The following is a 27,359-nucleotide window of genomic DNA, read 5'->3' on the forward strand; positions in this document are numbered from 1 at the left end:
CAAATAAGGACAGAAAAGCAACACATCATCACCTAATGAGAAGCTGATTACCAAGAAAAGAACAAAACGTAGCAAGCCTCAGTCATGAATGCAGCCCTGAGTCCAAGGGGCCACTCTGTGCCTGTGAAGGTGCTCTTTGTTCAGCAGCAAAACTGAGATCCAACAGTCCTGAGAAGACCCAGATAAACGGGGGCCACTTACCACAAACACCCACGCAGGAGAGAGTACAGTCTTATACCCGCATGACCAAGACACATTTATGTATCTCCCTACTCTCCGAAACCCTCTCCTGCTGCAACACTCACTCTTACATGGCTCTGTCCCCACCACCCAGTCACTCAAGCCACTGATGATGGAGTCAGCTCTGAGCCACTCCTTTCTACCTTCCAAATTCAATCCATCCGAGAGCCCTTTTGAATCTCCAAAATGCACCTTGAATTTGCTCCCACTTCACTACTGCCCCTAACCTGGACAGCCACAGCCTCCTACTTGGGCTCCCTGCTTCCACACCTGCAGGCGCAGCCAGTGACTTCTTCCTGAACTCCCACGCCTTGACCACCACACTCCAGCCAGCTCCCTTCTCCTCTGCTTGGCACAGGCCTCATCCTTCGGGTCTCGGCTTCAATGCCACCTCCTCAGAGAACCTTTCTCTGACCGCCTTGGGCAAGTCCTCATTTTCTGCTATTTTCATTTACACACAACTGAAACCGTACCTATGGTACACCCATATGACATGTCTCCAAACTCAGCACCTCAAGGGTGGGGACCATGTCTGCTTTTTTCACCCATGTGTTATATTAATAGAGGCACCCACCACAGTGCCTGACACACAGTTGATCAAAAGATTAACGGGCCCCCTCGGGCACGCATGTTTTCCTTTTTATTGGTGGGGGAGGGGGAAGCACATGAGCCTGCACACATTCCGAGATACTAATTCTCGCTCTGCCACCAGCGTGCCTGAGAACTGGCATGAAAGGGCAGCAGAACCCAACGCCTGTGTAGTACCTGCTGCACACCTGGCAGACCTATGCCAGCTTTTCATTCACGTTCCGTGTAATCCCCATGGCAAACCTTCCAGGTGCTAGCAACCCCCCTTTACGGAGGTGGACTCAGAGGGTCAGAGAGATGCCCAGGGCTTACATGAACTGAGGCTGAGAATTCTCCTCTCAAAGTCACGTTTAAGATTCCACTTACAGGCCTGGCGCAGCAGCTCAAAACTATAATCCCAGCACTTTGGGAGGCCGAGGTGGGCTGATCATCAGGTCAGGAAATTGAGACTATCCTGGCCAACATGGTGAAACCCCATCTCTAATAAAAAACGAAAATTAGCTGGGGTGGTGGCATGCGCCTACAATCCCAGCTACTCGGGAGGCTGAGGCAGGAGAATCGCATGAAGCCAGGGAGCCGAGATCGTGTCATTGCACTCCGGCCTGGCAATAGAGCGAGACTCCGCCTCAAAAAAAAAAAAAAGAGAGCGAGCCTGAGTGGGTGTCAGTTGTCCCAGGGTCCCAGAACCACATCCACCATGGAACTAAGAACATGCCAGGGCAGAAGGAACGGGTGAAAGGGACAAGAGTGGTCCTTCAGGTACCTTGGTTCTCTGGAGGAGTGACTTGCCCAAGTCACAGTGCTAGGTAATTATACGATTACCTACGGAATTATAGAAGCCAGGACCTTACAGGCCCTTCCAATTCTCAGGCCTAGGTCCAAGCTTTTTGAAGGTAAAAGGGTAAAAGGTGAGGGCAATGGTCTGCATGTTTAAAAGATGGCAGGGTGGATGACTGCACCTTTACCCTCTTTTGCAGAGCAGTTCTGAAGCTTTTGTGTTCATCAGCATCATCTGGACAGCTGACACAATACCCCACCCCAGTTTCCAACTCAGTAGCTTTGAGGTGCAGCCAGAAATATGCATTTCTAACAAGTTCCCAGGTGATGCTGCTGGTCTGGGAAGCACATCCTGAGAACCACTGGTGCTAGGGTTTCTCACTGACGCTATGTGTTGGGGGGTGGGATCGAGTGAGGAGGAGCAGAAAGGAGACAACGGCTTGAAGACATCTTCACCAACACTCCTTACTCATGACATCCTCTGTTCCTGCTGCAGATAAAATGAAAGCAATTTTTTAACCATGGTTAAACTTTACCCAGGTTTATATAATTAGGCTGAAGACTCACATTTGGGTCTCCGTAGGGCATCGATCCCAACTCAGTTCTAAGAGCAGGAGGGAGTCTGACATTACCACGACAGCTGTTGTCCTGCTTACAGGACTCCCGAGCAGCAGGAAGGAGCTACGTGCTCTCTGAAGGCTTTTCCTGCTATACCTGTTGGTATCTGGGCCCTAAGATGCTCAGGTCAGAAGAGGGAGGAGGACCTCTGGACCATGTCAGTGGTGACATCTGGATTTCAGTTTAGGCACTTGGCCTAAACTCCAAAATATTTTTAAAAGTTAAAGTTAGCCTGTTTGTCTGGGGTGTGGTACAATCACTTATTTCTGCTGTTCTATGCAAACCAAGGGTTCCTTCCAAACGTCATCAGATCCAAGATGCAATCTGGTTACTAACAACAGAGTCTTTACTTGTGACTTCCAGTTCTATGTCTGGTACAAGGCCGGGCTGTGCTGGTAATGCCCATACAACCTGCCAAGATCTGACAACACTATACTCCCAGCTCCATGCGTTAGATTTGCCCTGGGCGTGCATGGCTTTCTGAGAGGGCATGTCTTAAACACATCCAAAAAAAGTAGAAAAGAAAAAACAAAGGGGTGCTGTACATGGTGAAGGGTTCTTTCCCCACAAAGATGGAAGTAAACGCAGAATGAGTCACCTGGTTCACATCATCTTTGTGGTTTTCCCATTAAAACAGACAATCAATACTAAAACCCAACATGATATAACAAGGCCAACCTGCCTCCCATTACAGCTACACTACCATGCCTTTGAGTTCAGGGGAAAAAAAAAAGGTGCCCATTCATAAAGCGACTTCCTCAAGCACCACATCAAGATGCTTTTCGCAGCCTGGGAAAACGCATTTTCATCTTCCTCACTATGGCCTGTGGAGTGCCTGGGTGGCCCTAATCCATTCCTCCCATGTCCCTAGACATCACTTTCTTTAATAAAGAAACAAAATACAGAGTTCTGACCTGTGTACAATGCAGGCTGAGTTATAGCTTTCCCCTGGCACCTCTAACTGAAAGTGAAATTTTAAAGTTGGGAAATTCATTGCAGTGTTTTACGGTATTGATTTATTTTAAACTTGCTTGGCAGTTTTAAGGCCTGCCATGCCTCTGAATCCTAGAAACGCTGGAGGAGATCTCCATTTCCTCTGATTTTGTAATACCACAGCAGACTCACTAGTGGAAATGAAAAGAGGGGCTAGGAGCCCAAATGCGGCTACCCTAAACAAGACAGAACCTTGGGCACTCTCCCCAGCTCCTGGGTCCACAACGTATCTCCAGTTGGGAATTTCATTACCTGAACAGTACCCTTTCCTCCTGCAGCTGAGAATACTATAATCAAACCAAACCTGAGTATGTACCCTGAGATATGGCCCCTTCACATCTCACCTGGCTTATAAAGTACCCCTAAACCTATTTTCAAGAACCAGCCTGGAATACCATCTCCTCCACTCTTTCCTGTCTTCCTGTATCTCTACTGAGCCACCTATAACCCACTACAACCAAGTGTCCATATCTTATCTGCATTATTAAACTAAGTTCCTAGGAGACTATACTGGGGTCCAAACAATCAATGCCTCTACTGGGCAAGTGCCTATCACATGCCAGAAGGGCTCTTGCCCACTAAATCTGGCTTGGCTCTAGACTCTTTGACACAGAGCTATGGGCAGCCACATCATTCAGAGTAAGCACGAGTGATGGAATTTCTTGCTTAAGTCAGGATTCAATGAGTGAGCTGGAAGATTTGTCAGAAAGAAATAGAGCACTGCTGCCATTCTGCTGGGTCCTCATCAACCTTGAATCCCTGGATTCACTCAGAATGGGCTTCTGCCAGGGCACCAGGACCATAGACACGTACAATGCCTTTGGCTCTTATTGGAGCCATTTCCTCATAGCTGCTGCCAGACACTGGTTTACTAACAGCATTCCCTCAGTGCCGGGTGCTTTCCCAGCGGCTGGTGGGTGGAGGTATGCTTTGAATCTCCTACTTTCCAACCTTTTGGCAATTTTGACCTGGCTGCATACGTGGCTCCTGCCTTCTCTGCTGCCAGACCTTGGTTATACAGGTACCTCACACGATCCCAGCCTTGCCTCCTCTGCCAATGTTTGGGGCAGTCATTGTAACACAGGAGGAATCCACGTGCAGGCTGACCTCACCTGAAGGGACGGCTGGTGGCCCTGAATCAGTGTGCCTGCGCTGAAACCAGTATCAGATTGTGAAGGACACCCATGGCAGCCCTGGGTGCTTTACTGTGTGGTGCTATTGGAGGGGAAGCCACTGTCTGCCTCAGAATAGAAACCCATTAAAAGTGGCTTTAAGAGGCTGTAGAACGCAGAATGGAGTAGCAGAATTTCCAGACAGATACACCTTGTCTCAAATCTTGGCTCTCAAAACCTTAGGAAAGTGATTTTCCGCTTCCTTATCTGCAGAAAAGAGGGCACATAACAGAATAGCTAAGCAGATGATATATGATAATGATACATGTAAAGTGCTTAATTCAGGGCTCGGAATAAAAAGGCAGGGTCTCTGCCCCGCACAAGTCAAGGGGTCCCTCAAAGCAGGTTTTGATAACCAGTAGCTATTACTGTTGGTGGGAGTGTCTTTGTGTCCCTGGGATAAGAGGAAATGGGAGGTGGAAGCACCCCTGAACATCAGGCAGCTTTGCTCACAGCTGGACGATTACAAGAGCCACTTTGATTTGCCCAAAGGGATGCTATCTAGGTTAGGTGGAGCCAAGGATGCCACGGAGGAAGAACATGTGAGCAGCAACTGGGCCTTGACGTCAACAGCCCCGGGCCAGGCCTGTCCCCTCATGGATGCTTTCATGTCCTGCAGAGCTGCAAGGGACAGATTATCCCTGGGGGGCCATTGGCCCCATTACATAACTGACAGCTCAGCTTCCTGCTGTTGATGCGGCAGAAACAATCAAGAGATGGCAACAGCAGGTCACTGGGGAGCTTGTGGGACTTAACAAAAAAAAATAAAATACCAGCCTTCCCCACCTGGGGAGGAAAACGCCTCAGAAAACACCAGCAGAGAGATGAGGCCCCAAGGGACATGTCTCTTTGTATACAGGTACCTAGAGCCACCAGGGTCTTCACAGTTGAAGACTGGGCTTCAATTTCCTGAAAGAAAAGAGAACCAAACACTCCGACTCTTCACTCACAACCCCCACCTCTTGTGAAGCTGTTCAGCACTAGTGAGATGGGGTGTGGCAAAGCTGTGACCCCTACTGTATGGGGTCTCAGGGGTTCAGGGGTTCTGGATCTGCCTGGATCAAAGAATCGATCATCAAGAGACACCACCTCGACCCCATGATCTCTTTGCTCTTAATAAAACCTCCATTCTTACCCACTTTAGGGTACAGCTTAGCATTTCCCGTCTCCCATCCTCCCTTTGGGAAATTCAAGGCTCCAAAGACTAAGCAGGGATCAGCTTCTGGGGTGCAAAACCAAACCACTGCCTTCGACCCCTTGGCAGTTACACCTTCCCATGAAGGAAGAACCTTCCTTGCTTCTACTTTCCTTTGGGCTCCCTGGCTGCTCATCATCATACTCTTGACCTTTTCAGAGTAGGAGAGGAACTATCTCCTCTTGAAGCCTACTAAGTTTTCCACACCACGCATCTCATGATGCTCTGGGCTTGGTGGGCAGGAAATTCCATCTACTTTGATGCTCAGTTATTTGTTGAATTCAATCAGGAAAACATTTTAAATTTAAAGATGATTCAATGAGGCAATATACCAAACTGGTTAAAGCCATGGACTGAGTCCTGGGTTCAAGGCTAGGCTTTGCCCCTTCTTAGCTCTGTGACTTTCAGGAATTTACTTGAAAATAAGTAAAGGAATTATTGGTCATAAAGCACTCAGCCCAGGGACGACCATGAATCATTGCTGTTTTGGTCATCTTTGGCACTGCCGCCCTTCTTCACAGCCTTACCCCTCAGGCTGCCACACTCCTCAGCCAGGCACCAGGTACAGGCAAGGGAGGGCAATCCTGTAAGGCAGGAGCTAGTTCCTGGCCATCCTGAGAGCTGGGCCAGGAAGTCATAGAGTGGACCTATCTAGTACTGGGGGTCCCAACTTCTCACCTCAAACCATTTTAAAATTTATCCTCGAGAGACTGTTTTGAATACTTTGCTGTTTAAAACAAACCATGTTAATTAAGCATTTGTTTTCCATTTTTTAGTATCACTGCTGATTAACTTGATAGCTATAGTGTAACAACACAGTTTGGGTGTAATTCTAGCACAAAGCAAACAAATTGGTCATTGAATTGGGCTTGTATGGCTTCAACAGGTAAACATGCTCCCGCCTGTCAGCTAAGCTGAAAGGGCTTGTGAATTCCTGTCTTAGATTAGGGTTGTACCAGAGGTCTGGGGACACCTGGGGCACAACCTGAGATCTTGCAAAATAGAAGTAAAATCTGAAGCGTAGGTGAAGGGGCCAACCCAGGTAACCCAGTACGTTAGCCGAGAGCCACATCTTTGGACCCCAGGCAAGGGATAAATGTGTCATCTATTACTTCAACAAGAAATTAGGCCTGATTTCCTTCTCTGATGCTAGGCAGCTACCAAGATCTCATATGGAACTAGAAATACTTTCTGTGACCCCTCAGGTCATACCAACATCTGATTTCCTTCAGTAGGCCTTAGTTGCCCACTCCAAAAAGACATCATTCGAGGGCTTTGGCTTCAAAAGGCCCTAGTAACGGAGGTTTGTATATCAGACAGCAGACTTGGCCATGAATGCAGATTCCCTCATCCCACAACACTCTCCCTGGTAACACGTGGGCGGAGTCACCTGGAACATCAGTTTGGCTGGCTTCCTGCTTCGGGTGAAAGACTGTGGCTAGCTGGTAGGAACCATTAGGAATTATTAAATATCTTTCAAAAGTGACAAATAAGAAAGAGATCAGACCCATCATTGAGTGATCTTTAAAAATAGATATACTTTTCTAGAACAAGTGATTGGACAGGGTGGGCCTTGACTACATCTTTGTTTCAAAAGAAAAGCTATTTCGCAATCCACAAAAGTGAGGCTACCAAAGTCCACTGTCTTCAGAGGGAAACGGAAGCCAACACTTCTACCTAGGCCAAAGTGTGGACCTAAACAATGCTACTGTATTACAATTAATTCAGACTGTTTACACAGGGCACTTTCACAACCTATTGTGATCCCCCCAACAACCTCAATAAGATATATAGGATCAACTCCATTTTATAGATAATAAAACTGAGGCCCTCAGAAGTGGAATAATTTGCCTAAGGCCACACAGTCAGGAAAAAGCGGAAATGAGACTCCATCCCTGCATTGTTACTAGACATCACTTCAGGGGAATCCCAGGTTTCCAACCCAAAATGCATTTCCTTTTATTTTTGCAAAAAACTAAAACTAGTTAGCCCTGACTTAAATGAGACTCTGAAATCTATAATCCTAAAACACTGAGGTGTTTTTTCATCATGGTGGTATACGGGTCAAGTGTATTTACTTATGCAACTAGAGTTTTTCGTGTTTTTTTTGTTTTGTTTTATTTTTGTTTTGAGACAGGGTCCCTCTCTGTCGCCCAGGTTGGAGTACAGTGGTACGATCTTGGCTCACTGCAACCTCTGTCTCCCTGGTTCAAGAGATTCTCATGCCTCAGTCTCCCAAGTACTGGGCCTATGGCATGTGCCACCACACCTGGCTAAGTTTTGTATTTTTAGCAGAGACCAGGTTTCACCATGTTTCCCAGGCTGGTCTCAAACTCCTGAGCTCAAACGATCTGCCCCTACTCAGCTTCCCAAAGTGCTGGGATTACAAGGCATGAGCTACCACACCCAGCCTATTTTAATTTTTAATAGTACAAACATCCACAGATATAACCCAAAACAAAAGCTCTTTGGAGTCTGTAAATTCAAAAATGTAAAGAGGCTTTCAGACCAAAAACTTTGAGAACTACTGGTCTATTCCTTCACTGTCTCCAATTCCTCTCCTCTTCCCCTCTCAAATCCACCCTAGTTACAGGTTTCCCCATTACTCCACCAAAATTGTTCGTAAGTACTGATGCTTTCCCAATTACTAAATCCAACGGCCACTTCCTCTCACTCAATCAACTAGCAGATGATGCCACAGCTGGCTCCCTCCTCCTCTTGATGTCTTTTCCCCTCTCTCTGGCTTCTTCCTTTCTTCCCACCCTCAATGTTGCACCACCTGGAGCTCACTCCGCTGACCTCCTCTTGTCTATTACCCACTCCAGTACTGTGGCAAATCTCTAAATTTGTATCTCTAGGCTGGACCCCTCCCTTGAACTCCAGACTCATCCAACTGTCTACTCTACACCTGTAGTTAGATTCTAAATAGGCATGCCAAACTTTCAGATAACTAAAACCTAACTTTCTCCTGCCAAACCTATTCCTCCCAATGCCTTCCCCACCCTATTTAATGGCAGCTCAATATTCTTCCAATCACTTAGGCTGACACCTTGAAGAGATGATTAATTCCTTTCTCTCACACCTCACATATGATCCAGACAGAAATCCTGCTGGCTCTGACTTCAAAAAAAAAAAAACAAACCCAAAATCCAATAATCACTTCTCTGTTCCACTGTTTCAAGCCATTGTCATCTCTCACCTGGATTAGTGCAATAGCCTCCCACCTTATCCTGTTATTTCAAGATGCAAAGTGATCCTTTCAAAAGAGCAGATATCACACAGCTGAAAACATCCCCATGGCTTTCCCTCTTATCCAAAAACACAAGCCAAAATCTCTACAGAGGCTTACAAGGCCTACTGCTTGGCTCCTGTTATTTGTCTCTTCCTATACACTCCTTGCTCACTGTAGCCAACTTTCAGGACCTTCATAGTGGCCATTACCTTGGTCTGAGATGCTCTTTCCCCAGAAATCCTTGGGACTCACTCCCTCAACTCCTTCCAACATTCGCTCAAAGGTCACTGTCTCTGGGAGACCCACTCTGATATCATCCATTTAAAAGTACAACCCCACCCTTCCCTGCCGCCCAAGCTTCATATGTCCTCTACCCTGCTCTACTCTTCTCACCCTACCCTCTCACCGCACCCAGCACGGAGCACTTTCTTGTACATTACCTATGGGTACTGTCTGTCTTCCCAATAGAAGGAATGTTAAGCTCCACACTGCAAAAATTTGTTTTGTTCACCGTGTCTAAAATGGTACTTGGAAATAGTTTCCAAAGAACATGTTGAACGAATAAATGAAATTAGCTTGTCTATCTACAAAACTTGGCAGGAGAAAGGGAGGTCAGACTCAATGTTCTTCCCGAATCAAGCCTCAGATTCTCTGACCAGTCAGATATAGCTCATCTACACAACTGATTTGAAGCTTCTGGCAACACAGGGTTTGGCTCTGGTCACAGACCTGGGCCCAGGCCCACAATTCTAAGTGCCCACCTAAGACAGGGGAGGATAGGCTACGGTCAAATTGGCACCACTAGTACTGTAAGGATTAGCTATAAAAGCCACAAAATGAATTAACAAAACAGCCTGGGACACTCACCAGTAACCATATTCCTAATCATTCCCCCTCTTCTCAAGGTCACCTATTTCTCCTAGATGAAGCAATCACTCCAATTTAGCCAAAACTCTGCCCTGCAAAACAGCACAAATCTCAAGTGTGGATATCCAAATGGAAGCCCTGATCTCAATTAGTTATGACAACCCCACAATCGTAACCTAAATTCAGGTCCCTCTTCCAAGGACAACCTTCTTATGCCACAGCAAATCTGAATTTTAAGAGGTCTTTCAAAAGCAGAAAGGATGTGATGGAAATGGGAAGTGACAGCACAAAATACACTTAAAACACTGTCTAGCCAACCCTTTCGGTTTCTAATATAGCACTACCCCAAACCTAGCTTTGGGGAGTGCTGTTCTACCCACGGGTGGTAGGACCAATTGGCCCAGCACCTGGAATACATGTTTGTGGAATGAAAGAATTAAACCTAAGTGACTCACTCCAGAAATACACTCACTGAGAACACTGCACACGAAACCAAGCTCAACTTGGTATGAGCCAGCCCCACCTAGAAACCAGAGGATAATTAAGGGAAATGGAGGGAACCCACCCAAGTGATGGAAAGCTCCGTGCTTTATGGCTCCTGAGGCTTCCTGTGACCACTAGGAGATCAGCACTAGCTCCATCACCTCATCAAGACCAGCACAGTGTTAAGAGCAGGTTACTTCTAGCTTACCATATTAAGGGAAAAGGGGGTGGGGGATGCTTGAATAAGATACACCCATCCTTAATTTAGTAGGATCTGGGGTAAATTACTTAATCCCTTGCAGTGTTGTAAAGGTGAAACAAAATGGTACATGTGAAACTACCTAGCATATATGCTGGTCAATTTTCTCTTACACACACATTAAACTTCAGTCCAACTGAACTATTCTGCTGTTCCTATAAACATACCTTTGGGTTTTCCAGCTCGATTTCTGTCTACACTGTTCCCTGTCCTCTCTAATTTCCACGTCTACATTCCTCATTAACCCAAATTGGTCTAGTCTCTCAAATGTGGCAGGCTCCCTCTGGTTTCAGGTCCTTTGCAGAGGTTGGTCTGTCTGTCTGGGATGCTCCCTCACCCCCAATTCCCTCCTCTTGACTCTGTGCATCAACACCCGAAAGATCAATTTCCCTGAATACCTCTTCTCCTTAAATAGCTATAGAACAATTATGATTGGAAGAATCAGAACTAGTGACTCACTACAAAAATACTTTCATTGAGAATACCACACATGAAACCAAGTTCAACTTGGAGTTTCTCTCCCTAATTAAGATGCAGAATTCATGAAGACAGGGAAAGTCTCTGATTTGGCTTATCATGTCACCCCAGAGCCTAGCACAGCACAGTCATGGGTCGCTGAACGATGGGCTGCTTAACGATCTCTGAGAAATGAGTCACTAGGCGACTGTTGTATAATGTCAAGAATGTACTTACACAAACCTAGATGGTGTAGCCTACTATACACCTAGATGACATGTATGGCCTATCGTTCCTGGGCTACAATTCTGTACAGCACGTTACTGTACTGAATACTATAGGCAGTTGCAACACAATGGTAAGTTTTCATGTATCTAAACACAGAAAAGGTAACACACTGCACCATAATATGCACTGTAACATTACAACAGCTGCGTCACTAGGTAACAGGAATTTTTCAGTTCCATTATAATCTCATGGGACCACCATCATATATGCCATTCCTTGTTGACCAAAACGTTGTTCACGCGGAGCATGACTGTACTTGACAAAGGAAAGTTCACAATAATTTTTTTGTTTGTTTTTTTTTGAGACGGAGTCTCGCTCTGTCGCCCAGGCTGGAGTGCAGTGGTGCAATCTTGGCTCACGGCAAGCTCTGCCTCCTGGGTTCACGCCATTCTCCTGCCTCAGCCTCCCGAGTAGCTTTCTTTGACTACAGGTGCCTGCCGCCACGCCTGGCTAACTTTTTGTATTTTCAGTAGAGATGGGGTTTCACTGTGTTAGCCAGGGTGGTCTCGATCTCCTGACCTCATGATCCGGCCACCTCAGAAAAAATTTTTTAAATAAGCAAAGACTCCTACATAAATATTCACTAATACATTCTTTATAGTATCTAAAATGGAAAACATCTGTTTTCTAAAGTAGGAGAATGGTTAAATTATGGTACATATAACGGGAATGTCACACAGTCCCTGAAAAGCCATACTTTTAAAGTACGACATGGAGGAATGCTCAGATTAGTAATGAGTAAAAAGAGAAAGACCTCAACCAACTAAGGCAAGATCTAAACTATGTAGAACTGGATGTGTGAGTAGGTGGGATACAATTAGAGGTAGCGTTTATTCTCTGAAAACCTGTTTACCTCTTATGCACATTTTCTACAGTGAGCATTTATAATGATAAGAGCGTTTCTTAAAAAAGGGAGATTCAGCTTAAACGCAACCTCCTCTCAGAAGACTTCTCTAGACTTTCCAACTTGTACTGAGGTAATTGCACATTTCTCCCATCAAGACATGGGGGGGACCTTTGATAAGAAGCACTTAGTTTTCTTCAACTTTGTAGTCCCCCCTAACTTCACAGGGCCCATCCCAGGGTCCAGAATGAAGAACCCAGTACAAGAAGCGGGCACACAGGAAAAAAAAAGGGAGGCTGGGCATGGTGGCTCACGCCTGTAATCCCAGCACTTTGGGAGGCTGAGACTGGCAGATTGCCTGAGGTCAGAAGTTCAAGACCAGCCTGGTCAATATGGTGAAACTCCTTCTCTATTAAAAATACAAAAATTAGCCGGGCATGATGGCAGGTGCCTGTAATCCTAGCTACCTGGGTGGCTGAGGCACGAGATTCGCTTGAACTCGGGAGGTGGAGGTTGCAGTGAGCCGAGATCCTGCTACTGCACCCACTGCGCTCCGGTCTGATCGACAGAGTGAGACCCTGTCTCAAAACAAAAAACAAAAAAACAACAACAGAAAGCACTCACCTAGTTTAAAATCACCCAAAATGCTTAGCCCTGAATTTTAAGCAGCACATGTGACCTGGTCCATTCTGGTTTCAAGTTCAAAGGCATCAGGCCGGTCCTGTGGGTTAGCAGCTAACATATCTTTCAAGAGCTGCTTGATCCCCTCAGACATGGAAGTCCTGCGTTTTTGGGGGATGTGCAACTCCATCTTTGGGTTTTCTAGCAGCGCCTCACCAACGGGGACGATCTCAGTCCCCTGTTTAATGTAGGTCCCCAGGAGCTCCTTCTTGGTCTCAGAGTCAATAAAAGTGATTCTTTCTATCATTGCCCAGATGATAATGCCCAGGGCAAAGATGTCCGCCTTGGCTGTGTAGTGTCCCTCCCAGACTTCAGGAGCCATGTAGAAGTCCGAGCCGCAGGCTGAGGACAGCCAGTACTTATTCACATTCACATTTTTGTTGTCTTGATTGCCCTCTTTGCCTCGGGGTGCCAGCCCAGCACAGACCTTGCTTAGTCCAAAGTCGGCCACTTTGAGGATGGGGGTGCCAGACCGCTCTGTGATGAGGATGTTGTCTGGCTTCAGGTCCCTGTGCACAATATGGTTTTTGTGCAGGAAGGCAATGGCGCTCGTGAGCTGTAGCATGAAACTTTTGTTGGTGGCTGGGTCCGGCCTCCGGGACAGGACATACTGATTCAGGTCTCCACCTTCACAGAACTCCATGACAAACCAGAGATAGCAGGGCTCCTCAGCATAACCCAGGATCCTTTCTCCTAAATCAAAGAAGACAGGAAGGAGCTTGAGTGAGATGGACATAGTCACACTTTTGAACTAAAGGACGCAGTGTATTCAAGAGTGACACTGGTGACAAACAACTGCTCCAAGGGGACCCGCAAAACTGGCACTGAGTCCCTTTATACTCACACAGAACAAGTCAAGGTATGACATGGGCACCAGGGACTGGTGTCAGGCACCTGGGTTTGGAACGAGGCCCAGGTGGAAACTCAGGTTTTACTGCTGTCTGGTGGACTGCAAAGCCTTTTTGTTTCATTATACTGTCTCCAAACAGGCAGTGCCATACCACTCACACCTCCCAAGGCTGCTGGGCAGATGGGACAAGGAAAAGCATGCAAGAAGGCTGTCATGGGTCTGTTGCTTCTAATATCATTGTTACTCCATGCTGAGCAAATGACCTTCCCTCTTTTTTTTCCTGACTTACAAAAGGATTCTTGTTAACGTACCTAGAATGGCACTACCATTTCCTTTATTTCAGAGGCACGCTCCTACAATTTCCTTGGTTTACTTCAGAGGCACACTCCGATCCATCAATATTTTCTGCGAGCCCACCATATGTCTAGCACGAGTTAGCTACATAACATGCCCCGTCTCTATGAGGCTTAGTTTCAAGGAGATGACAAGTATCCACAGCAGCAACCATCAGAAGCCGTACATCTCCATCGGGGTCAACACCTACGAACAGTGAAGTGAGGGCAGGAGCTGCCAGATCTAAAGGTGTCAGAGGGGACAGGACTGAACTTACCCTGTAAAAAGGCAGGCAGTAGATCAGTGGGGGAGCAGGAAGGTAATTCTAGGCTGAAAGATGGAATGGATGATGGAACACAGGGACAAAAAGACCAGAAAGGTATAAATAGGAAGGCTGGTGGGAACAGTAGAGTCTAAAGTCGATGTACAAGATAAGGTTTAAATTGTGCGTGCTTGAAACTCTAGGTAAGCTGGTGACCAACCTCTCCAAGCAAATCTCAATATTCTTTATAAAGCAATTCACAGTCCAGTGAATCTTTATGTGGATGTTGTTTGATGACTACAACTGCTCCCAAAGCTAAGTCTAAGAAGGCAGATGTTTTATCTCACTGATGAGGAGAGGCTGGGCCTGCAAATGTGCTGCCTTGCTCTGGGTGGTCACAAGGTCGTTTGTAACTGAGCCAGGACCTGAAGAGAAATCCTCTCTCTGGCCCCAGAATGGAGTATGCATCCTACCAAAAATGACTGCACTTCCTCAGATAGCTTCTGGCAGAGGGCTCCTTTTACTAGTCATCTACTCTATTATAATGAAAAGCAGTGATCTGGGTGAGACTCTGCTAACCCAAACAGCCCTGAAATTACCAAGGCACGCAGTCTACTAAAGCCAGTGGTCTGAGTTCTGGGTTGAGCCAAGACGATGTGACATAAAAAACAAAAGCTTGGGCCCAGCGTGGTGGCTCAAGCCTGTAATCCCAGCACTTTGGGAGGCTGAGACAGGTGGATCACGAGGTTAGGAGATCGAGACCATCCTGGCTAACACGGTGAAACCCCATCTCTACTAAAAAATACAAAAAAAAACACTAGCCGGGCGAGGTGGCGGGCGCCTGTAGTCCCAGCTACTCGGGAGACTGAGGCAGAAGAGTGGCATAAACCCGGGAGGCGGAGCTTGCAGTGAGCTGAGATCCGGCCACTGCACTCCATTCTGGGCGACAGAGCGAGACTGCCTCAACAAAAAAAAAAAAAAAGCTTTAGGTTTTTTATCACAATCGGATAGACCTCACTTCCCTTGTAATTATATAATTTATTTGCTTATATTACTCACAATCAAAGTAACACAGGTAGAACCAGTTTAGGGCAGATGTTTTTTGTTCTTTTCAAATCAGTTGTTTCCCCTCTCATAATCTTCTATCTAGGTCATGGGCAGAGGACTCTATGTAAAAATACTGCACAATGAAGCATTAATCTGAAGCGCAAGTCAATCCAGATGCTAAAGACCCACAAAAAGGAGAGCAAGAAATGTGTACTAGAGGTAGAACCAGAAAGGAAAGGATTAAAAAGCCATCCAATTCCCTTTGCAAAGGTCACATCAGAAAACACTGAAACTTCTGGTGGGAGAATAAAGAGGAATCATGATTATTTCATATACAAAGTTAGTAACTATGGTAACCTAAGGAAAAAGAAAACAAGTCTGCAAAACAGACTATAATCTAAGTCCAGGTTATGAGAATTCAGGGAAAGAAAAAACGGTTAAAAAAAAAAGACCCCAAAGTTTGTGAGTGGTTGAGGGAGACTGGACCCTCAGACTGAGGAGCTGTTCTGAGGAAGGAGCTAGACTCAGGAGATGCTACAGGAGGGGCTGTTTGTTGAGAGGAAAATTCTGGACAGGAAGAAGTATTCTCAGAATCACACTCAGCAACAGTGGATATGACAGAATGGAAAACTGGGAGCGCAGCTATTTGTCCCAGATACAAAAGTGTTATTATTTTTACGAGTCAAGGTCTCACTCTGTCGCCCAGGCTGGAGAGCAGAGGTGCAACCATAGCTCACAGTAGCCTTCAACTCCTGTGCTCAAGTGGTCCTCCCACCTTGGCTTCCCAACATACTTCCATAAGAAGTACTTTTCAGGCTGGGTGCAGCAGCCTCAATAGTCCCAGCTTCTCAACAGCACCCAGCCTCAAAAGTACTTCTTTGCGTAGGAAGGGCCCATGGACTTACTTCATGAGAAGCTGTAGCGTGTGCTTTCACTCACGCACTCCTAGCTGCCCGGGAGAAAACAGACACATCATAATTCTCGTCCTTTACTCCAAGCAGATTGTCTAATGGGGTCTCAGCTACCTCATGGCCAGATGGAAGGAGGGGATGTGGATGATGCCAGGCACTCGGAGGCACTTGGTGAAGTAACAGGAAAAACACAGACCAGGAAACAAGGAGTTTGGGTTTAGACCCCCAACTCTGACCACTGCTTCACTGGGTGGATTCTTTGTTCCAAGGAAAATACAGGGAGACTGAGGTGTGATGAAAAGATGGCTAGAACCCTGGGCAAGTCCCTGAACCTCTCTAAGCCTCAGTCTTTTTGGTACCTCAGTCTTCACATCCATCAAATGAGATAATGAAATTATACCACATGAGTACTGTGAATTAAGTCAGATATGAACTACATTTGGCAAAATGTAAGATCTTTTTGGGGAAATGAACCACTGACCATCACCAACATCATCATTCCCACCCAACCCCAACCAAATCCTTGGAAGTCACCGATTTCAATAATCGCAGTGCTGTAGGCCATACAAGTAAGTTTTTACATATTAGGCAAAAGATGAAATTTAGATCATCGAATAAAAGTGGATTATTCCATCTAAGACATCATACTTCTTAGGCTGTAACAGCTGAAACCCATGTTCTAGGAAGACCAGGCTACTCCTATTTGATCCCTCTCCCTAGGCCTGCTGCCCCCACAATCTCTGCAGGTACAATTGAAATGTGCACCTTAAGGCTAGCTGCAATGCCAATCTATCTTACACTTACCTGATTTCCCAGTAACTTCCCTCTTCTGACGAGCCAAGGCCCTAGTATCATATTTTTATTTTAGTTTTTGTTAAATTATACCAGATATCCTGGTTAGCAATCTATGGCTTAACTCTTCTACTTAACCCTGAGAAATACTGGCGCATTCTGCAGATGTTTTGAGGTCGGGGGACTAGATTTCTTACTCAGTCTTCCGGCCTCACCAGGGAGACCTGCAGTCATTTCCAAGGTGTCTGTGCATCGAGGAAGGGAAAGTAACAAAACTTTAGGGGATTACTGAACACTAGTTCCAAAAAGACACTAATTCCCAAAGAACCAAAGTATCACTGCGGTCCACCAGTCAGAACAGGACTGATGGAGGGCAGGTGATCCATAGTTTTAGCTCAGGCCCATCTCACAGTGGGCCCCCGACCCCACCCACAACTGTGAGTATTCCCCCAGTTTCAGGATATACAATTGGAATAGACATATGCAGCAACCACTAAAATCCCCACATGAAATTCAGTTTTTTGAGCTCAGAGGAACAAATAAAATTTACTTAAGTTTTATAATTCCCTTGTCTGGTATAATCTGACAGTTGTGTGTAAGAGTTACAAATTTAGCTTACTTCCCAGAGAGGGAGAAAACAGGCAGGTTATTTGGCTATAGTAAGGATTTGAGGTAAATTAACCTGTGAAAGCCTACTGGGTTCCAGGTACTATTTTGAAAGTTTATTATGCCAGCTGTCTCATCTTACCAGGCACCGTTTTACAGGTGGGGCAACTAAGGCTGAGAAAGGCTTCAGAGTCTGCCCAAGGGCCCTGCCATGAGTAACTGGGGAGGACAGGAGACAGCCCCCACAGCAAGTTCTCCCCCCAGACCATGCTGTCCCCCAGCTCACAGAGGGCTAAAAAGTATACTTCCAAGAGAGCCAGGCCTGCCTTTGGGGACAGTTTTACTACCTTTCCTTCACGTCTGACAGTCAGGTGACCATAATATAAATTAGGTATTTCAAAACATATCCTATGCCAGTTCATGGGGAGAGAAGATGCTTAAACTCAAGAACAAAACCAAGCAGGTGTCTCGCATCGCATTAGTCACGGAAATTGATCAGTAGTGCTGAAGCTCCCAATAAAACATGGCTTGCTTCACTGAAAAACGTGAGGCCAGCAGGCTCAGCATAAGGACAAGCCAGTAGGAGCTTTTTGGAAAGACAGGCACTTCCTGGAAAGAAACACAAAATGCTCTGGATTTTACAAGCCTATCCTTAAGGCTCCTCCAGAAGTTAGATTTCCAGGTTTTAGTCAACGCCAGTTAAACAATTTCTGAGCACACACTGCTCTTGAGACACAGAGGTGCGGTGAGATGAGGGGCACCCCTGCCCTTACATAGACTTCTGGTCATTAGAAGCAGAATGACTACAGCTGTAAGAACTAGGAAGCGGGCCCAGATCTGCCAGGAGTCGGGAGAGAAGCTGGGATGAGAGGAAGGCAAGCTGAGAATAACTGCGAGAGGCCTTGCAGCTGCGTCTCCCAGGATGAGGGGAGTGGGCACAGGAGCACGGGGGTGTGCTCCAGGGACACAAGCAGTCTGGGTAATCACAGAAGATTTCCAGTGAATGTCCCGGAACGAGGCTGGAGGTCTTCTAAGGCGGATTTAGACTCCAAGAAATGGGAAGTGACGGAAAGTTCTTAATATATTTTATTTATTTACTTATTTTGAAACGGTCTAGCTCTGTTGCCCAGGCCGGAGTGCAGCCAATCACAGCTCACTGCTGCCTCTATATTCTGGGCTCAAGGGGGCCTCCCGCCTCAGCCTCTCGAGTAGCGGGGACTAGAGGCATGCGCCACCATGCCTGGCTATTTTTTTCTATTTTCATAAGGTTCTCCTTATGTTGCCCAGGCTGGTCTTCAACTCCTGGGCTCAGGCAATCCTTCCACCTCAGCCTCCTTAAGTACTGGGATTATAGGCATGAGCCACCACGCCTGGCCACTGACGTATTTTAGAGATATGTTGCTTATAGAATCTACAAATCACCAATTTCAAGACATACCATTTAAGTAAGCCATATAGGCTGCTGACAATACTACGGACACACCATTGACTAAGTCAACCTCTGATTTCAGAGACGTTAAATTGTGAAAAAGCATATATTCGACAATGAAACAAGTTTCTTACGGAGGCATGAGGGGTTGGCGACAGGAGACAGACTAGCGGCCGGCTGACTTATCAAGAGGCTCTGAAACCCGGTAAAGTGAGGGCTGGCAAGGGAGGAGGTGAGAAGAGGACATGAAAGGTCTTAGAAGTTTAGAATAAAATTTAATAACTTGTCACATAAGACAGAAAGGAAGAATTCAGAGTATCTATTCAGATAGTAATTACATTTCCTCTCATAGGTGAGGAGACTCAGGAGCAGAAGATTAAGTAACTTGCCTCACTGAGGGCAGGACCTTGAGTTTCATAGCCTAGATTCTCAGCAGAAGCACTGCAACTGCCTCAGTGCCAGCAGCAAAATCGCACACCTGGATGTGCTAGTTCCCACAGTGGACTCTGATGCATGTCCCCAAGAGTTTAATGTTCATCCAGTCCCTCGTGATGGTCCAACCACACAACATGCAGATTTGTCTTTCAGCACAGGAATAATTAGGACTTTGACTTACACACACTAGGATGACAGCAATTTAGCAATACATATAGGAAGTCTTAAAAATGCTCAATCCATTTGAAACAAAAATCCCACTTGAGGAATTTATTCCAAAAGTGTCAAAAAGACACAAACAAGCCTCCCCACCCAACAAAAAAAACACACACCAAACACTAGAAACACTCAGAACTGGTATGCCATACAGAGTAAGTCAAAGTGGAGGACTGGAAAACAACTGTCCAAGAATGAGAATGAGTAACAGTTAACTATGGTAATACCAATTGGCTGAAAGTTTTAAAGTATCATTATACTTCAACAAAAGTTTACTTAAAACGTCAAAAGAGAAAGTCACATAGCATGTAATAAGCAAGTTTTAATGTGAAGGGGGAAAAAAGGCAGAATATTAAGTTATGTCTAAGAAAAAGGATTAGAGGGAACCCTGAAAAATGAAGTTTGAATAAATTATGACCATAGCCATCCCTGTTTAATTAGGAGTTGTATGTATATTAAAATATTTTAGTTAAAGAGCTGGCTCAGGTGAAGATCTGTCCTGAGAAGCTAAAGACACAGACCCATCCTGGCACGTCTTCCCAAAGAAATATGAGCATGTGGACCAAGAATTGGTCCCATTCTCAATGATTTTGGGCTATGTCATTATAAAGAGGCTGGGTACCATAGCAACACCACAGGGTGTGTCCAAAGTACTTCCTAAGATTAACAGACTTGTTACGCTGGCTGTCAGGGCAAAACAGTGTCCAGAAGAGGACAAGAGTAAACCCACCGGCCGGACAGGGGCTGTAAAGCCAGCCAAGCCTGGGGTCAACATTCCCTCTACTACTTGCCCCCTGACTCCCCAATTACATAGCTATACGATCCTGGGCAAACTTCTTAGGACACTAAGAATCTGTTTAGTTTTTTATAAATTGAGAAGAAACACCTACATCACTGGACTGCTCTAAGGCTTAACTGTGACATACAAAGCACACTGAAGGGTGCCTGGACACCAGAGCAGACTGCTACTGGGTGTGAATTATGCTAATGTCTCTGGATACCACTGGCAGCTGTCCAATAGTTATAAGGCAGCCTGTCAAGAACACGGACACTGGAAAGAGCATCTGGATGTAAACCTAGGCCCTGACCTTTCTCTAGTGTTGTGCTGGACAAGCAACTTGACCTTGATGGATATTGATTTTCTTGTCTGTAAGAACAAGTTATAAAAACAACTTTACAGTGGCGATAATTAAATGAGAAAAGGAATACAAAAATACTATGAAATGCTAGCTATTATTACTTGGAACATTACAGGGGTTTGTTAAAATGCAGAATCCACCAGCCAGGCAGAGAGTTGGGGCACCTCTAATCCATGGCAGTCCGGGCTCAAGTATCTCTCTCCATATGTATGGGCCTTGCCACACCTAAGCCTCAGCTCTTGCCAGGGTTGTTTCTGATTTACCCTTCTACAACTCATCCTTCCTTTCCCCAGATTTAGTCCACATCCCTGGCAGCTGATTCCCTCAGAGCACCTCTTACAGGCTGCAGTGAAGTAACATCTGTTGTACTGTAACCATCTCTTCCTTTAGACTGGGCACTCACAGTGGAATGAAATCAAGTCTCTGGGTTCCCCATGGTATATCACATGCATACCTAGGTGGTCGATAAGAGAGTGAAATAAATCAAGATAAAAGTTATGAGCTGGAGAGGTGTAAAAAGAGAAAGAACATAGAAACTAGTAGTAGGGTATGCAGAATACACAAGTTAAAGACAACTAGGTCAGAATCCAGAATTTAGAAGTCACTAAGGAGGGTTCCTAGCCATAAAGATACCAGCAAAGGCCACATTTGAGGTGAAAATGAGCAGACTACTTCGAGTTCTACTTAGGAAGCACTCCTCGAGAGTTTACACTAAGACCGACTTTACCCAATGCAACCCCAATTAACCAAAGCTGTTAATTAAGGAAGGGCTGCTTCTATCTCCTGAGGCTGGTACCTAAAATCCAATGCACATAAAAAGCAGTCGGTCAGGAGCAAGAAGTCTGTGTGGTTGCCCCAAGTCATTCAAGGGTAACGCAGAGAGCAGGTGGGGTCCCTGGCAGCTGAGACACACAGAATGAACCAACAGAAATCAGCGGTGCCACAAGCACTGATCAATACACAACTAAAAACAAAGAGGAGCCATTAGTTTCTTTTTTTTTCTGTCACCCAGGCTGGAGTGCACTGATGTGAACTCAGCTCACTGCAACCTCTGCCTCCCGGGTTCGAGGGATTCTCCTGCTTCAGCCTCCCGAGTAGCTGGGACTACAGGCACCCGCCACCACGCCCGGCTAATTTTTTGTATTTTTAGTAGAGATAGGGTTTCACCACTTTGGCCAGGCTGGTCTTGACCTCCTGACCTAAGGTGATCCGCCCACCTTGGCCTCCCAAAGTGTTGGGATTACAGGCGTGAGCCACCGCGCCCGGCCTGAGCCATCAGTTTCTGAGTAAAATATGATTATGTCCATTTTACAACCAAGAAAAACAGAATAACCTAGAACTTAAGCTACCTGTCCCAGCAGTACCCCACAGCTGTTAAAAAAGCATACTCAAGTTTGAATGTCGGAGCTTGAATCCTGACTTGGTTACTTGCTCAGCTGTTTTACATTGGGCAATTTCATTAACCTTGGTACCTCACTTGCCTCACCTGTGAAATAAAGAGAATCATGGTATTGACTTCACCTGATATACATAACAACCTGCAAGTTTCAACTCTTATTTACAGGGTGAAATTGGGACTAAAACCTTCTGACTCTGAATCTAGCATTCTATTGTATTGCGTGAACTTACATTTCCCCAATGCCAGCCAGTTCTCTGCCTCTTGACCTGGGGGCTCTCTAAACTCCAAGACCCAAGTCACAGAAGAGGATTAAGGGTTGCTTTCTAACGGCCGGGGAGGGAATGGCCTTGCTCTGCTCTGAAGATTCCCTAGGCACTCAACAAGTTGGGGAAGTTTGCGGGCTGAAAACCTATCTACTGCTAAGACCCTGGTCTCTCCTATACTATTACAGTTCCTCCCTCAGTTAGTTCCTTCCCCTGCTTCCCCCAGTGCTCCTAACTAAACTCCCAGAGAACTGTACTGTTTTCTAGGATGCTACCACTTGTGACCCTGCATTATGTTCATGTGGGCATGAATCCTCTGCATGCCTCATGGAGAGCTCTGCATAGCTTCTTATAGTAGCCTGGCTCAAAGCCACTTGGTGTGCAGGCAATGTTACTTTCCAAGGCCTCGGTTCCCAGCCACCTAAAGGCATCAACATCAAACAATTGGTAAAGAACGATTCGTGTCTTATCAGGTTGGGTGTAAGCTAGGTTCCCAGCTCTTCCAAACTTCTAACTATTCTGTTGTATGAGTCTTGAGAGTTTGTCCTGGATTTGTGTGTGTGTGCATGTGTGTGTGTCCTCACTTGCTATTTGTCGGAAGAATCAGTGTGTGCCTTAGACAGAGCAACAGAATTTCTAACTGACAATGACTCAGGCTTGCCTGCTGTCTAAGTGGCAGTAATCTTGAACCTTGTTTTAGGCACATTCAGGACAGGCATTTTAGCAATGGAAAACAAGGGGATAAAAGAAAACTGTTGATGCCTTCACTCCTCTCTTTATGTGAGAAGTATTTCAAAGTTAAAAACATGGGCACCAACCCTTCGACCAAATAATTTACAGGATTGTAAATGTGGTTTTAAAAAGCCTGGGAGGCTGGTTTGAGTGCTATCACTAACTCATTGTGGATAAAGTTTTGTCCCTTTTCTAGGCTTCAGTTTCCTTCCTTGTGAAACAGGCAGCCCAGGTCACACATCTACGACCTCTTTCTATTCCTCCAAAGCTTCTGCTGTCTTAATGCTTCTGGGCAGGACATGTTTGGTCTGTGCACAGAACGGAAGGAGACGATGCATTTAAGTCTATCAAACAAAATGGGGTAAGACCAAAAACAGCATTTCAAGACATTTCTCTTTTTCATACTGGATTATTTTATTAGCCAAATAGTGAAACGGACTCACTTTGTCTCTTCACCTATCCACAGTCCTAGGCACTCTACTTTCAAGCCCACCTTCTCCCTAACTCCTGATTCTCTTTCCTCTTAACTCTTGTACAAAGCCCTTGCTAATGAGTTGACTGGTCATTTCCTCCAGTGATCTTGAATAGCATTTAAGTCTTCCTCCAGCTCTCAAACTTTTCAAATGTAAGTTCCTTTGGGGCAAGGGGTGGTGTGTTTTGCTTTGCTTTTTTTTCTTTCCCTTCTAATACCACAGCAGGGACTCAGCATTAGGTTTAGTTGAGACTTCAAGACAGATTCACACTTCTTGGCCTGTTTCAAAATCATTCTGAGTTTTGGGAGGCAGGGTCAAGGGTGACTGCAAAGGACTTTTCTGTTTAATGAGAGAGCTGCACCAGGTTATCTCCAGGAGTCCTTCCAGTTCTAACATTACTGGGTGGTATTTGCATGTGTAAACCCAGGGTCCCAGGACAGATCAAGACCCCTAAATTTTGGAATCCAGAATAAGGAAAGTTTAACTTCGAGTAATTTTGGTCTCTGTCCTCTATTTTAATATTAAGAAACAAAAATGATTACCTATTTACTACTTGAAAAATCAACACATTGCAAGTAAGCTTGAATGTCATTTTCATAAGCAGAAACAACGCACATTTTCTTCACTGCTCTGTCTCTGAGCCCTGAACACCGTCGAGGTTCAAATATTTTCAATACAACAATCAACTGAAAGGGACGGATCCAATCTAGTATGTGGCCTAAAGCAAAAGATTTCATTCTTCTAGGTCTCGGTTTTAGTTCGCAAAGGGAGGATGAAAACACCAGTGTTTCTGTCAACTTGGTGTGCCTGACAACACAGAAAATAAGGTGTGCTCTATGGTGAAACAAGTTTGGGAAACTTGAGCAAGAACAATGTGAACCTTGAAGTGGGTGAGGTAGAAAAGTACAGAACATGGTGTGAACTTATATGAGGCAGTGAATTCCTCCCTATGTGGAGCACTTGCTGACATTAACAGTTTGCACAGTGACCCTATGTACCTAATGTCATAGGTACATACTCACTATCTTACAATAAAGGAATGCTCCTCACAGGGTTCAAACAATTTGCTCCATGTTTTGTGCAGTCAGTCCTGGGATGAGCCAGGGGGTCTAACCCCAAAGTCCATGGTACTAACCACTATGCTATGCTGCCATGGGTCACTCTGGAATTTTGACAAATTCTTCGGGTGAGGAAAGTCTACATAGTATTTATGTGTTGATAGAGTAGGCAAGAGCTTCAAGCTGAGGTTGAAGGTTTGAGACTGGCATCAATGAACTGAGGACACAGGAATAAACATTTGGCAAGGTGAAGTCCAACATCCCAAGGCAGTCTTGTAGTAGGAAGTCCCAGTAGAGGAGAAGACTGGGGAAAGTCTGAGAATAGAAGGACTTCAAAATAAGTGATGCACTCCTAAAATATGGGTAAGATAAAAGAATATCCTAGGGAGCCTTTTTTTTTTTTTGAGACAGAGTCTTGCTCTGTCGCCCAGGCTGGAGTACAGTGGCGCCACATCAGCTCACTGCAAGCTCTGCCTCCCACGTTCACGCTGTTCTCCTGCCTCAGCCTCCCGAGTAGCTGGGACTACAGGTGCCCGCTACCCCGCCTGGCTAATTTTTTGTATTTTTAGTAGAGACAGGGTTTCACCGTGTTAGCCAGGATGGTCTCCATCTCCTGATCTCGTGATCCGCCCGTCTTGGCCTCCCAAAGTGCTGGGATTACAGGCCGTGAGCCACCGTGCCCGACCTTTTTTTTTTTTTTGAGACAGGGTCTTGCTCTGCCGCCCAGGTTATAGTGCAGGATCATAGCTCACTGTAGCCTCAATCTCGCAGGCTCAAGCGATCCTCCGGCCTCTGCCTCTCAAGCAGCTGGGACTATAAGCCTGTGCCATCATGTGCGGCTATTTTTTTTTCTATTTTTTGTGGAGACCAAGGTCTCATTTTGTTGCCCAAGCTGTTCTCAAACTCCTGGGCTCAAGCCATCCTCCCGCCTGGGCCTCCCAAAGTGCTGGGATTACAGTCATGAGCCATCGTGCCCTGCTGGAAGTCTTTTCAAAACAAAAACACTCACCCTGGGGAGAGGGTGGGCTTCTCAGAATGGATGGGGCAGGGATGGACTTTATACAGTTACACATCTATTCAAAGGACTCCAGGTGATACTGATCCACACTTCCAACTCCACTGTCAAACAACTGACTTGCAATGGGACAAAGCATTCTCTTGGGAAAGAGACTTCCTACTACAAGACTGCCTTGGGATATGGGACTTCACTTTGCCAAATGTTTATTCCTGTGTCCTCAGTTCATGGATGCCAGTCTCGAACCTTCAACTTCAGCTTGAAGTTCTTGCCTACTCTCTCAATCTTTAAGCTGTGCAAAAGCTCCAAACAAGGTTTTAGGAAACCACCTTCTCCAAACTCACTCCAAATCCTACCCATTATTAAAAGTTCATCCTCAGGGTACGGAGAACAGCATTACACCTTTGAAAGGATCCAGGCCTTGAATCAAGACAGATCTGGGTTCCCGTCACTTAAGCTCTGAGAAATATAAGGAAACCGGGAGTCCAGTCTAACTTCTCTTTCAAGTGGATTAACCCTGATCAAGTTATTTGTTCACTTCTAAGTCTTAGTTTCTCTATTTATAGAAAGAGGATAGAACTTACTTTTGAAGTTATTACCCAAAAATTATTTCAGCACTAAGACCACAGCTGGGACTCGGATTAGTAAACTTGCTTCCCCTGGATCCTCCTGCCTCACAAAGTCTCCTCAAACTTTCTACTGCCCCTCTCCTCCTCTCCGAGCAGACACTTAGCTACCGGTAGTATGAAAAAGGTTTGTAGGTGCTGAGTAGTTAGGATGAACACATTCCCTAACTGCAGTTAAAACCCGGAAACTAAGATAATTAGTTCTTCCAGGACTGCAAGACCTCTTGCCTCAATGAACCCCATTTTCCTTTTAAGTAAAACCATTTGCCAGCCAGCCTCTGAGGTTAAAAAGATTAAGAATGTAAAACGGAGGAAAAAGATGTTGGATGCTTTGTTATGTGACAGCTCTCAAGGCCACCTGTGAGGGCTGTCAGCCTGCATGCCTCAGAGGACCAAGCCAGAAAACCGTCAGTTTGCTTGGCTGCCTGGGATGAAGGGCTGGGGGCCTCAGAAGAAAAGGCAGACGAGGAAGCCACAAGAGTTTGGGGGTTGGAGCTGGAGGGTGTCAGGAAACTTGGGAAAGCAAGACAGGGAGCCTAGGGTGTGGGTGGGTCCAGTAAAGTTTTTTCTTTTTGTTTGTTTTGGGAGGGAAACAGGTCCTAGGGGGTGAGGGGGCTCTGCAGTTTTGCTACTAACTGAACCCAACCCCTCCTCCACTCCCCGACGGATCTTAAAAATAGAAGACGTTTAATAATCATAGCTCACAAATATTGAGCAGTTATTAAGTTAATGGTTAGCACTTAAACGAGCTCTTGTTATGGAAATACCAGCCAACGTTAGGCTCCGGGACTGATCCTGGGACCGGAGAAGAGAGAGGGCCGAAAGTCTGGAACCAGGAAAGGAGGGTGTGTCTGGGCACAGGGTGACAGGGACCAGGTCTGAGGCCTAGAAGAGCCGGGAACAGTGTGGGTCAAGCCGTCCGGAGAGCAGGGGTCCAGGCCCTGCATGGGTGGAAAGGCCCGCGGTGCTCCTACCTTTCAGTGAGGTCTCCACCAGGCGCAGGTAAAGCTGCGAGCTCTTGTTGCCGTGACTCATGCGCTGGGCTAGCCCGTTGCGCTGCAGGACGCACTCCTCAAACTG

At 45.8% G+C, this 27,359-nt stretch overlaps 1 protein-coding gene across 1 annotated transcript in view; it reads right to left on the minus strand.

Moving 5' to 3' along the window:
- The window catches only part of STK35 (serine/threonine kinase 35), a 47,854-nt gene that overhangs the window by 18,761 nt on the left and 1,734 nt on the right, over positions 1–27,359 (minus strand). The window contains exons 3-4 of the mRNA XM_011943427.1: positions 27,254–27,356; positions 12,637–13,386 (exon numbers count right to left, since the gene is read on the minus strand). Coding sequence (XP_011798817.1) covers positions 12,674–13,386; positions 27,254–27,356 — 816 coding nt within the window. The 3' untranslated portion in view covers positions 12,637–12,673. The remainder of the gene's footprint in view (positions 1–12,636; positions 13,387–27,253; positions 27,357–27,359) is intronic.

The sequence above is a fragment of the Colobus angolensis genome, unplaced genomic scaffold, assembly GCF_000951035.1.
Source record: "Colobus angolensis palliatus isolate OR3802 unplaced genomic scaffold, Cang.pa_1.0 Scaffold219, whole genome shotgun sequence".
NCBI lineage: Eukaryota > Metazoa > Chordata > Mammalia > Primates > Cercopithecidae > Colobus > Colobus angolensis.